At 40.5% G+C, this 13,484-nt stretch overlaps 1 protein-coding gene across 1 annotated transcript in view; it reads right to left on the bottom strand.

The window, feature by feature from the left end:
- MBD2 (methyl-CpG binding domain protein 2) overlaps positions 1–211 on the bottom strand; it is a 79,507-nt gene extending 79,296 nt beyond the window's left edge. Inside the window, exon 1 of the mRNA XM_007471664.1 lies at positions 14–211. Coding sequence (XP_007471726.1) covers positions 14–211 — 198 coding nt within the window. The remainder of the gene's footprint in view (positions 1–13) is intronic.
- Between the last annotated feature and the right edge of the window lie 13,273 nt (positions 212–13,484).

The raw sequence follows: 13,484 nt of genomic DNA, 5'->3' as shown, positions 1-13,484 counted from the left end.
CCCCCGCCCCCGCCTGCTTCCACCGCCCCCGGCCCCGGCCGCCGCCCCGAGCGCCTTCCCTGCGCACGCCGCTCACCGGGGACGGGGCGAGCGCGCAGCCCTGGCCCCCCTGCTCTATGGCGGAGTCGCCGCCAGCGCCGCTGCCGCCCGCCGCGCTCTCCCCCTCCTCCTGCTCCGGGCAGCAGCGGCCTCCCCCCGGGTGCGCGCGCATCCAGCCCCCTCCCCAGCCGGCGCTGCGCTTCTTCCGTAACCGAGCCCTTGGAATCCCGGAGACCCGCCCCGCCCGCAGCGCGGCGCGCGGGGGACGCGCGCAAGCATCATAGAGCGGGCGCGCACAGAGAGGCCCTCCCGCCCGGGGCGTGGCCCCAGCCACCGCCTCTTAGGTCCTCCAAGCGGTCAGGGCGGCCATCTTGTCTCCGCCTCCTCGAGGACACGCCCCCCAGCCCCACCCGCTCCGCTCCCGGCCGCGCCCTTCCGGCCCCCACCCCCACGAGGCGGGCGGTTTGGGCCCAGCGTCACTTGTAGAGAAATGTCAGGGCTGCGGTTTATTTGTTTTAAACTGGGTTAACCTCTCTCACGGTATGATTTTACCTACGTTTGCTTCCCAATTAAAGAGCAACAAACAAAATGTATCTCATATTTTTGTGTTTACTATATAAATATGAGACTATTCATTTAAAGGCATAGAAGATACCCCCTTTCGTGCCTTGACATCGTAGCTTGCCAGGGAGCTCAGATTGATGGATTGAGTCGAAGTGTCCCCATAGAGGAGTATCACTATACTCCAGAGTCTGGCTTCCGGGCCTTAGGACCCTGCATTGATTATTCTCTTAGAACTTTGTAAGGCTACAGGAAGGTAAGTGACAACTTGGAAAGTTCCCTCCAGTTCTACAGGTTTTACCGCTAAATTCCCCATAAAATGACCAGAATTCCTGAATCCACCTAGAATTTACCAAATTTCTCAGGATCTTTTCTTAATTTGTACTTCCTTGTCTAATGACCTTTGACAAATATTAGTGGCCTTTGACTTGGTAAATACACCTTTATGTTGAAAGACCAATTTAACCCATTGTCACCAGCCTTTAGGAATCTGGATGGAATTCACTGGGACCTGCCAACTCATTGTTCACGAGTGATTTTTAAAGAACGGTATCAAATTGATTAAGAAAACTGATTTCCATTTCGGAGGAGCACAGTTTCTATATCTTTTTTTAACCTTTTGAAATTTAAGATGATATATTATGAAATGTTTGGAATACTGAAAATAGTGTTCAATTATCTTCAGTTTTTGCATACGTAGGACCTAAAAGTTGAGGGCCAAGTTTAATGGATAGAAAATATTGATTAATATACAATAATGGAAAATCTAAATTTATTTGATTTGCCTTTGCAGCATATTCAAACACCAGCTCAAACACACAAACTTGTCTATCTCTGAGCTTGATCTTAGACTTCTTTTAATGTCCTTGAGTTGAGATACGCTAAGCTATAGCTTCCTCCATGAAATCTGTATAGAAGTGTGTCTAGCAGAGTTGGAAAGTCAAGTTCTCAGGCGAGAGGTCAGTGCTGGAGACATGCATTTAGAAGTCATCTTGTGAAAGTGACAATTGAAGGAAACCCTGCAAGTAAATAAGATTGCCAAGGAAGAGTATGCATGGTAAAATAATCAATTAATTAATTAATTAAAATCTTTAAAATAATAATTAAAAAAAGAAAGAGGAACCAAGAACTGAATCTTAAGGAACACCTACGTTTAAGGCTCAGGTGAAGGAGTAAAAGTCAGAGAATTATGAAATCAAAGTTTGGATAACAGGGAATTCCCTGCTGGTCCAGAGGTTAGGACTCCATGCGTCCACTGCTGGGGGCCAAAGTTCAATCCCAGGTCCGGGAACTAAGATCCCACAAGCCGCGCAGTTCGCAAAAAAAAAAAAAGAAAAAGAAAAACAGAAAAAAAACAACCTCTGTAAGAGGAAGGGCTTTGATATTCACACCTAATTAAAAACAAAAGGATAAATGTGAGCAAAAATCTCAGTAGAAATGGTAGTTGAGATAAGAGATGGGAAAAGATATGCTTTTGAAAATTTTTACCTTTCCATGCTGTGTCTGACAAGGCTATAGATCAAATGATGTAATGGACATAAAAGCATGTTTAAAAGAATAAATCACTATCATTTTAAGGTAATTACTTTGACTTCTATTAACAGATTCTATATGCTAAATCCCACTAGACATAGTGGAATGTTCCCTCTGTTAAGAAAATCTCATTTAGAGCATTTCAAAAGCTTTTCTGGTCACATTTGAATTTTTCTGTTGTGATACCATAAACCAAAGTATAAAAACAAACAAACAAAAAACATTTATTCTCCCACTAAAAGAAGAAAATAGTGTAATTAAGTAAACATTAAATTCTCATAGGGATTAGATTGACACCTAAAAGTATTGAGGATAGATGCTAAATACCTAAGAGATAGGTCCTTTTGTTTCCCTTAAAATACTGGACAAATAATAACCCTTTTCGAATTCTGGGAAAGTGCATTTTGTATCACTCCTTGAAGAATAGCAACATTGTTTGTCCCAGGCAGGACAGCTGTGACCAAACTTTTCAATTTTATCTCTCTTACAGTGGAAAAGGTCTTGCTGGCTTCACCTAATGGAAAAAGTGAAAGACAACAAGAGAGAATTATGTATGAAATCTGGCCCATTAAGCAAACAACAGAGATTTAACCACTTCTGATCTCTTACTCCCAGGTGTAAAAGCAGGTGCTGAAACACCAACTGTCACCCCTGGAAGACCACCTATTCTTTAAAATATTTTCGCTTTGTTATTTCCAGGAAAAACTGAGTTTAAGCCACTACAGAAAATGCAGTTTTCGAGAAAAATAGGTGTTAGTTTGGATTTTTATTAAGAAAAATAGAACAAATTCAGGGAATGAAACTTAAAAGAACATGAAGTAGTGGCTGGTTTTGAGATCTGGATATTAATTAACAAATACATAACCTGCATTTGAATTTTCGAGTGTGATAAGATACTAAGTAAATGAAGGATTTAAATGTTGGAAATTCTTCTTGTTTCTAATGAGCATATTTGCATCAAGTGATAACAGGGGCATAACTTTCCCTCTCTTAACAGAGTCCAAGCAGTATGGTCAGAATTCATCAAGACATTAAATAAGAGTGAGGGCATAGCCAAAAACCATTTTCCAGCTCTAATTAGCAGGTTTTATGATTCACTGAGTTGGCCCAACTACCGTTCACCTAATTCCCAACTAAAACAAAATGCTGCTGGCATGTCATGTGAGGAAACCAAATGACACTTTCAAGTATATGCAGTATAAATAAAGGTATTTTTGCTTTTTTTGCTTTTTTTTTTTTTTTACCTGCCGCTTGGAATGACTCCAGAGGAATCTTACACTGCATAGTTCAAACTAAAAAGAGAAGAGTTAATTACCTGAAAGGCAAGAGAAGACAAGGAAAGGTAAGTTTTGTGCCAAGGGAAATTATTTCAGAGGATAGTGTCTGGTATTTTTTAAATTTTCTGCTGGTTGTTACATTAGCCATAGGTAAGTGGCTGGTATTAAGTGTTTAGGATTAAGGGGTGGAGAGATGCTTATTTGATTTAACATCCTAAAAAATAGAAAACACAGTACTAGGAGTAGAAAGAAAACTACATTTAGGTTTCAGAGTCCTAAGATACCACTTAACACGCCAAACAGTGGGGTTTTTAAACTTAATTCTGGCTACAAAACACCAGAATGCTCAAGCCCAAGTTCCTAAAGGGTGGCAGCCGCAAACCTCAGGCGACTTGCCTACATTGCTCACCCCAAGCTCGGGAAACATGCTCGTGCCCACATCGCCAAGGGTCTCAGGCTCTGCCGGCCAAAGTCCCAGGCCAAGGCTCAAACCAAGTCCAAGCCAACTGCAGCTGTGGCTCCAGCTCCGGCTCCAGCTCAGGCTTAGGCTCCCAAAGATGCCCAGGCCCTCACAAAGGCTCCAGAGTAGAGGCCTTTGTGAGGACAGAATGTCTTGATGAATTCCGCCAATGTGAGGACAGAAGGACCGGTGTGACCCTGTCCTCCTGTGCTATTTGTACAAATAAACCTGAGGCAGACAAAAAGAAAAAACCACCAGAATGCTAGGACACGTGATCCAGAGAAATAAGGGCTGACAATGGCTGCTGTTCACGAGAAGTAGAGGAGTAGTAACTGAATCAATCAGAAAACGCATCTTGCCAGGAGATTTCGTGCTGTTAAGTGGCTTTCCCAATGTCTCACATATGTCTCAGATGTAGCAGAGCTAGGGATAGACCCCAATCCTCCTGACTCCCAAATTTAGAGCTTTGTCTGCTTAGCTGCTTTCAAACTGCCCTATTGTCTCTGGGTTTCTCACCCTTGAACTTGTTCCTACTTAAGCGTGGAAAAAGCTCCTTTGCTTCTGCCCCCACTCCCACCCCAGCACCTGTCTTTGGCTAATTCCTATTTATCCCTTAGGTCTCACCTTAGACATCACTTCCCCCAAGGAGCCTTTTCTGACCTCCCCTAACCCTCCTCTCCTGCACCCCCCTGGGTTGTGTGCTGGGTGCCGCACTCTCCTTAAGTATTTCCCCCATCCATTTATTGTACTTTATTGTAATTTATATTTGTCTTTCTTCCCCTACCAGCCTAGAAAGCCATTCTTCATGTTCACCATTGCATCCCCAGTACCTATGACTGGGCTTGTCTGGAACATGGGAGAGGTTATTAGATACTTGATGAATAAATCAAATTAATGCATTTTGTAAAAATTGTGCACTCTCAAAATAATGGGTAGCATATTTTATTCTCAATGGAAATATATAATCACATGGATTATGTGAAATCAGAGTATTAACAGCTGTTCTTATCTTAGAAAATATGAATAGGTTTCCATGTCCCAAGAGTTATTTAACAATAAATTTGACTTAATTAAAAACGAGGCTTAAATTTATTTTCCAAACATGTTTAATTATAAAACAATTATAAGATTTTTTTAGGGTAGTCACTCCTACATGAATTGAAAGTAACTATTCATCGGTTCCTCAAAAATTTTGAGGAATATATATCATAAAAGAATCACAAAATAAGAGTCTACTTCTAAACAACCATTCCTGAATTGATATATTTATCTACATTTGTTTTTCCTCTTTGACTTCGAATAACTTGACTCCTCCTAATAGTCTGAAATTATATGCACACATATATTTCAATGTCTTTTTGTTTATTTTGGAATCTTTTACAAAGTTCTCAGAGTGTTTTTTGTTTGTTTGGTTTTGAGTTGCTAATTTCTGCCTTACCCCTAATCTGTGGTACTTTTTAGCATAGCTTATAAAAACTAAGAGCAAGCCCATGATTTGGCCTTTTGATTCCATTCTGAAATACTTTCAGATTTTATATCCCAACCTTTCAACTACCTCGACTCCCCAACAAGTTAATCACAATTGTACAGACAATCTTGAGTCCTCATATTGCTTATCTCCAAGCATCTATTATTAATGTCACATATTTTTCTACACAGCCTGGAAGTCTGTCCTCTGAGATGGAAGGTGGAAACAGCAGTGATCCAGCAGCTGTCTGTCACCATCTGTGGCAGACACATTGGTTGGTCTAATGCAACACCCACTACCAATCTCCCTTGCCTGCTTCTATTATAAAGACCAAAAAAATCGAAGTACTAGCTATCCCAGTGTAGTTTAAATGAGAACAGGGAAGAACTGGCAGTGGTTCTGAGAAAGTCTTTACTTCTATTAAAGCAAAACAAAAACATGATTGGCACTACCCTCGTCCCTTTGTCCCTGCCTTAAACATGGACATGATTTCTGAAGCCTTGACAGCCACTTGCACCTGTGAAGCAAAGAACAGAAGGATAAACAGCAGACATCCTAAGAACAGTGGAGCCAGAGGATGAAGCCTGAATGGCCTTATTGAGCAGCTGAACCAAATCTTGCAAACTCTTTATCACCAGATCTTTGTGTTATTTGAGAAACTAGACCATGTTTGGATTAAACCACTTTGGGGTTTTTGGATAACTGAAGTAGAAAGCATTCTTTACTGAGATACAGTTCCTACCTTCAATGAAGTGTGAGTATCTTGCTGGAAATTGGGCAGCTCCCAAGCTTAAGATCACTGGGTAAGAGATTGCAAAGGGTAAGGGAGAGAGTCAGGGAGAAGGGAAGAGAGAAAGCAAAGGAGAATGGATGGTAGGTTTTGCCCCTAACAGTAGCAAACCAAGAAAGGCCTCCCTTTCATACTCTGATAGAAGGAAAACCATTCCAAGAGGTGCCCACTACTTCGGCTCTAATTTTTATCCCCTTGCTTCACACGATGACAGGTCCAGCTCCAGAGAGTATCTGGAGTTCAAGTTGTCTTTGAACTAGATCATTTCGTTGCAACTGTCATCTGAACCCTGAGTAGAGTAATAAGTATGGGAGGGAGAGCCTAGTCAGTGTTTCTACAGCTGAAAATTCCATTTCAAGAAAATCTTTTGTTTAAAAAAAAATCCCTAACGTAAGAATAAACACCTGGTGTCTGAGTCACGCCACCTTATTTCGCTGCCCAAGATTGAGCTAGTTGGTAACAGTGCTATTTTGAATGACATTGACTAATGACAAAGGGAGGGACAGTTGCCAACTTAATATGTGAACGATGAGGTTGTGCCATATGAAAGCCAAATAACTTCAGGGCACAACGAATAAAAAGTTTTGCTCTCTTTCAATGAGGGAAAAGCGGTGGGAAAGCTTGTTACTTGACGAATACAGTGGTGTTCATAGGCCAAAACCCAAACTATCTGACTAGTGGCAGTCGGTGCCATGTTCACTTGAAGTCAGTAATTTGGCTTCAGGGAGGGGGAACGGACTTTGGAGGGTTTGGGAATCATCCACAATAGTAAACTGAGTTAATTTGATAATTTTACTTATATTTAACTTATAAATTTGTTCATTTTTAATTATATAAGAACCATAAGCATAATGAGGTTAAAACAAGTTTCATATTTTTACATATTTAAGTAACGTCAGAACAATAATTTAACTCAACACAGGGAGGGAAGGGTCCTCAAGAATTTTTTCCTTGTAAAAGAAATATGTGTATTTCTCAAGGTTAAGGAAAAGGGCCCTAATTTGCAGTCTCCTGGTCATATCCTTTCTTCCTAAGCAGAGATTTCTGAGAAATTGATATTTGTCTCTGATGACCTCCTACTTCTTGAAATTCTTTCCTTCCTGGACTTATGAGACATCATACTCTTCTGTTCTCATTCTATCACTTTCCACTTGCCTGTGGTATAGCTTCTTTCTTGAATAGTTCCTTAGATAACGGTATTCTTCAAGGTCCTTCTTTAGGTGACTTGTCTTCTCATTCTACATGCTCTTCCTTGGCAATGTCACCTACTCACCAGATTTAGCCACAGGAGCTGACCCCTGTCCTCTGATGCTGACATGACTTAGGCAGCAATGGTAAGATCATCCTACTATAGATACCAGATAACAGTTTTCCAGGTGAAAAGGGAATCATACTCATTGGCTTCTGGTGAGGCCTTGAAGGGCCCAAAGCCTGGAACCCCTCTATCACTCTTGAGTAGTGAATCAAATAAAGAAATAAGAAAAGGAATAAGAAAGATGATGTCCAAAATAACTCCCTTCTCACTGAGAAAAGCTTGGCCAGAGGACAGAGCATAGTGTGACAGTTGAATGGGCTTGACACTGAACCCCAAAATTTAATAGATTAACCTGCCTGGTTAGGACTAGACTATATAGGGGCTCTCCCTCCACCCCCAGGGGCCTGGTTTTTAATTTTAGTCTTTATAACCTGGCCAAGAACAATCAAGAACAAATGGGCTGGGCAGGTATCAAAATGCCAGAGAGGGGGCTTCCCTGGTGGCGCAGTGGTTGAGAGTCCGCCTGCCGATGCGGGGGACACGGGTTCGTGCCCCGGTACGGGAGGATCCCACATGCCGCAGAGCAGCTCGGCCCATGAGCCATGGCCGCTGAGCCTGGGCGTCCAGAGCCTGTGCTCTGCAACGGGAGAGGCCACAACAGTGAGAGGCCCGCGTACCACAAAAAAAAAAAAACAGTAGAAAAAAATAATTTTGGAAGAAACAGAGCAATGAGAAGAACTGAATAAACTTAAAAAAATTCTAATTAATATACTCAGAGATTAACGTATTCAGAAGATGTTTCAGGATGAACAAGATATTAAAAAGAAACAGAGAATAAGAAAGAGCTCTTAGAAATGTAACTAAGATAGCAAAATTTAAAAATCAATAAAAGTATTAGAAAATTAAGAAAATCCCCCAGAAAAAAGATTGAAAAAAACCTAGGAATTCCAATATCTGACCAATAAAAGTATCAGAAATAAAGAATAGAAAAAGCAAAGAGGAGTAAATTATCAAAAAAAAAATTTAAGGAATATTCTAGGGCATGAGTCTCCAGATTGGTAGGCCCACTGAGACCCCAGCATAATGAAGAAAAAGACAAATTCTCCCCTAGATATAGCATCATGAGATTTCAGAACAACATAGTTAAAGGAGAGATTCTGAACTTCCAGAGAGAAAAAAATTCACATATGAAGCACTGGCAATAACAACACCATTGAACTCTGGAGAATTCACATACAAAGAGCTGGCAGTAAGAATACCACCGAACTTCTCAACAACACTTAAAGCTACGAGGCAAAGAAACAATGCCTTAAATTATTTTTTTAAAGTTATTTTTAAACTAGAATTTTACACTCCATCAACAATCAATTTCAGAACTGCAAGGTAGGTCTCAAAAGTGAACCTTCTAAGGGTCTTTCCCAGGAGGCTGCTAAAAGGTGTTCTTTACCAAAACATGGGGGTGAAACAAGATTGAGGAAGATGGGGGGATCCAGGAAAGGGCGATTCCAATAACACCGGAATGCCCAGGGTGATGGGGAAAAGAGCTCCTAAGAGATGTGCAGTAGGCCCAGAGAGCAATATTTGGGCGAAAAGGACAAAGGTTATATGAGGCAAATTTCTAGAAAAAAAAAAAGAGGAGCATTTATCTATGCTGATGCCTATGCAGAAAATTATAGTAGAAAGCTCTTGGAGGGACTTTCCTGGTGGCGCAGTGGTTAAGAATCCACCTACCAATGCAGGGGATACAGGTTTGAGCCCTGGTGTGGGAAGATCCCACATGCCACGGAGCAACTAAGCCCGTGTGCCACAACTTCTGAGCCTGTGCTCTAGAGCCCGCGAGCAACAGCTACTGAGCCTGTGTGCCACAACTACTTAGTTAACAATAAAAAGAAGATAGGGTTATAAATTGATTTCTTTTAGTATCTAAACTTAAGTTAGAAAGAAATGGTTTTCCAGTTGTATACCTTTTATTGTTTACACTAAAATAACATTTGGACATCCATGGTGGATTTGCTATTAGCCCCTACAACTTATAGAATACTGTAATTAACTGATTCTAAAAAATAAATAGCACTGGAGGATGCATAAGGAAAAAAAATCCCAAACTAAATTATATTTTGGAGAGAAATGGAGAATTAGTGGATGCTTGAAAATATGAGAAGAGAAATTTGTACTTATTTTAGCAAACATCTCCTGCAAATTTTTCAAAGTCTGTGATTATACAAATCATGACCTAATCACAAAGGGGAAAAAAATTAAACAATTAGTGAAACCACAAAAGAGAAAAATGATAAATTATGCAGTTTTTAAAATAAATAGAAAAGTATAGGGTTGCCATATAGATGAGAGGTAGTTTTATTTAACACGGTGTTATATTTGGAAAAAATAAACCAAAGCCTTTTAAAAACAGTGCTCCCTGAGAAGTACTTTAGGGGTTGCCCAGATGCATCATTTCTTAAATGTCCAAGTATGTAGTTTTTTGTGTACCTTTTTGTTTTGCGGTCCATGGGCCGCTCACTGTTGTGGCCTCTCCCGTTGTGGAGCACAGGCTCCGGACGCGCAGGCTCAGCGGCCATGGCTCACGGGCCCAGCCGCTCCGCAGCATTGTGGGATCTTCCCGGACCGGGGCACGAACCCGTGTCCCCTGCATCGGCAGGTGGACTCTCAACCACTGCGCCACCAGGGAAGCCCTGTGTACCTTTTGTTTTAAAACAATCTCAAACTTACAAAAAAATTTAAAGAACATCTTTTTCCTGACCATTTGAAACTAAATTGCGAACATGATGTCTTATAACCCCAAATATTTTAACGTGTCATTCCTACAAACAAGGACATTCTCCTCCAAAACAATAGCAGTAAAACCATTCAATCAATCAAAATTAACATTTATATATATCATGATCCTCAGACCCCATTCAAGTTCTGCCAGTTGTCCTAACAATATTCTTTATAGCAAAAGAATCTTGTCCAGAATCATAACAGTGCATTTGGTTTTCATGTCTTTTTAGTCTCCTTCAATTGTGGAACAATTCTTCAGTCTTTCGTTGATTTTCATGACCTTGAAGCTTTTGGAGACTACAGGTTGGTTATTTTGTAGAATGTCGTTCAGTTTGGGTTTGTCTGATATTTCCTTGTGATTAAATGCAGGTAATGTGCAACTTTGGCAGGAACACCACAGAAGCGGTGCTGTGTTCTCATTACATCCTATCAGCAGACACAGGATTTCTATTTGTCCCGTTACTGGTCATGTTAACTTTGATCACCTGATGGTGGTGTCTAGCAAGCTCCTCCACTGTAAGGTTACATTTTTTACTTTTGTAATTTGTACGTATTTTAGTATATAGGCTAAAAAAGTTTTAATCATGGTAAAACACACTAGAATATCTTATAAATCAACTTTTAACACCTTGGAGGCCATTTCAAGTTGTTGGCCTAACTTAACGTTTGCATAGAGCCTAGCCTGTTGCTTACTATCTTTCTCAGGTTCTTACAATATAATTTTCAGTGATTCTTTATAGCGTTTTCTCTTTAGCTGAGTTTTCTGAGCTAATCTGAAATCACTCTCAGCTATATCTCTGAGCTTAAAGAATTTTTAACACTGAATGACAGCCCTGAAATGCTCACAGTATTTATTTGCCTGGGAATAAAGCATCTGTATTCATTTTTCTATTGCAGGATAACAAATTACCACAAATTTCGCCTTTTAAAACAACACATATTTATTATCACACAGTTTCCACGGATCAGGAGTCTGGGCATCGTTTTCCAGGTCCTCTGATTTTGAGACTATTCCAGGCGTTGACTGGGGCCAGGGTCTCAGTCCGAAGCCCAGTCTTCTTTCAAGCCCACATGCCTGTTGGCAGTATTCATTCCTTGTAGCCTTAGTACTCACAGTGGCCTATTTCTTCAGGACCCACTAAAGGGTCTCTGGCTTCTGCTTCTGATCTCAGGACCCTCTTTGAAAGGGTTCACCTGGTTAAGTCAGGCTACAGGGATAATCTCCCTTTTATCAGCTCAGTGTAAACTAATCAGGCACATTAATTACACCTTGCAAAACCTCTTCACCTTTGCCATCCAAATTAGATGCTTGAGCGACTGAGTTTGTCACTGGGTTCTGACTCAGCTTTTTCTTTTCTCAACCTTAATTTAAGTTTTTGCCTGTCTGAACACATAAAACTGTACAAGTAAAGACACTGTTACAGCCCGTGTGCACCATTGTGAAATATCAGGCGAGGCTCGGGTAGGGTACGTCTGCTTTATGTGTGCTTACCATGAAGTTGTGCAATGAGAGTAAATGCACAGCCCCTGGGGTTGTGATCCTTTCCTGTTAAGCGATTTTAACACTTATTGTAAATCTTTCGTTCTTTTTGCCTGCCTTTTTTTTTTTTGTGGTAAGGAATGAAATCATTTGTTAGGTATTATTGGGAATTCCACTCAGGGGCAAACCTTTATTAACATCCTCTTAAGATTCTGGAACAGTTTAATTGAAGAGTTTTCCAGGAGCGCTGATAACAAAATACCACTTGAAATTCCTTATCTATATGAATCTGGAATTTCTGAAAACTCGGCAATCCCAACAAGATATAGAAATGGATGCTGAGGTAGATAAATCAGCAACGATCATCCAAGCCTGTGTTTTATTCTCTAGTTACATTATACTTGTTGATAAGGATTTTAAAATGTAATCTTATAAAATAAACATGACTTACGGTCATAAGTTTCTGCTTTTATCTACAGCAGGGGCAGTGATTGAGGTGGGTGTTCTGAGTGAGGTTTTGCTTGATTAAGGAGTCTCTTGCTTTAAAAAGATTTGAAAGCCACAGAAGAGTTTGAACAAGATAGTATTGGGAAGACTGGATCTTCAGCTAGCAAATGAATCTAGGAAATTCAGGAGCTTAATCAAGTTAATAATTTAATTCAATTCTTTCTTGAATAGGACAAATGGAGCTTTTATATAATTTGATCATTTGTATATCCACCCAGTCTGATTACAGGACTACTGACATCACCTCCTCTAGCTAAGGTTTGTTGAACCTGATCAAGACCCCCGTTCATTCTCTGCTGCAGAGATATACATTAGCCTTTCTTTTGTCACTGAGTAAGCCTTAAATCTGAATAAGTAAGTCTCCTACCACTAAGATCTGACTAGTCGCATTTTACCAGACAAGGTCAGTTCTTTCAACTGTCAGCTGAAGTTTTAGTTAACTGTAGGCTGCCTAAAATCCATAATACAATTTTCCAAACACAGTGTATTCCTTGGTCTGTGCCTCCTATGGGACAAAAACTTCCTCTCCTGGACTGGGGTCAGGAAAGAGCTAAATCTAAATGTCCTAAAGTGTTAGGTTTCTCAGGGGATTTCCCCCTGAATCTTATTCAGGTATAGTTGAAATGTACCAAACCACACACATCTGGAGAGTACAATTTGATCCATCTTAACATATGCACACCACAGTCAACATAATGAACCCTTCCATCAGCTTCAAAAGTTTCCTTTGCCTCTTTGTAATCCTTCCCAGCCTCCACCCCCTCCCCCCAGAGAACCAGTACTCTGCTTTCTGTTATCACAGATTAATTAACATTTTCTGAAATTAAATGGTATCATCCACTATGTCTTCTCCTTTTGCCTGGCTTCTTTCACTCAGCTAACTCATTTTCACATGCATCCTTGTGGTGAACATCAACTGTCCATTCCTCTCTATTGCTGAGTGTATGGATATACCACATTTGTTTATCCATCAATACTTTTTTCTTTTTTTAATTTTTATTTTATTTTTTAGGGGATATATATATATATATTAACATCTTTATTGGAGTATAATTGCTTTACAATGGTGTGTTAGTTTCTGCTTTATAACAAAGTGAATCAGCTATATGTATACATATATCCCCATATCCCCTCCCTCTTGGATTTCCCTCCCACCGTCCCTATCCCACCCCTCTAGGTGGTCACAAAGCACCGAGCTGATCTCCCTGTGCTATGCGGCTGCTTCCCACTAGATATCTATTTTACATTTGGTAGTGTATATATGTCCATGCCACTCTCTCACTTCGTCCCAGCTTACCCTTCCCCCTCCCTGTGTCCTCAAGTCCATTCTCTATGT

This window comes from Lipotes vexillifer, unplaced genomic scaffold (assembly GCF_000442215.2).
Source record: "Lipotes vexillifer unplaced genomic scaffold, Lipotes_vexillifer_v1.1 scaffold195, whole genome shotgun sequence".
Taxonomy (NCBI): domain Eukaryota; kingdom Metazoa; phylum Chordata; class Mammalia; order Artiodactyla; family Lipotidae; genus Lipotes; species Lipotes vexillifer.
The sequence above is the reverse complement of the archived record's forward strand: the minus strand, read 5'-3'. Positions and strand labels throughout refer to the sequence as shown.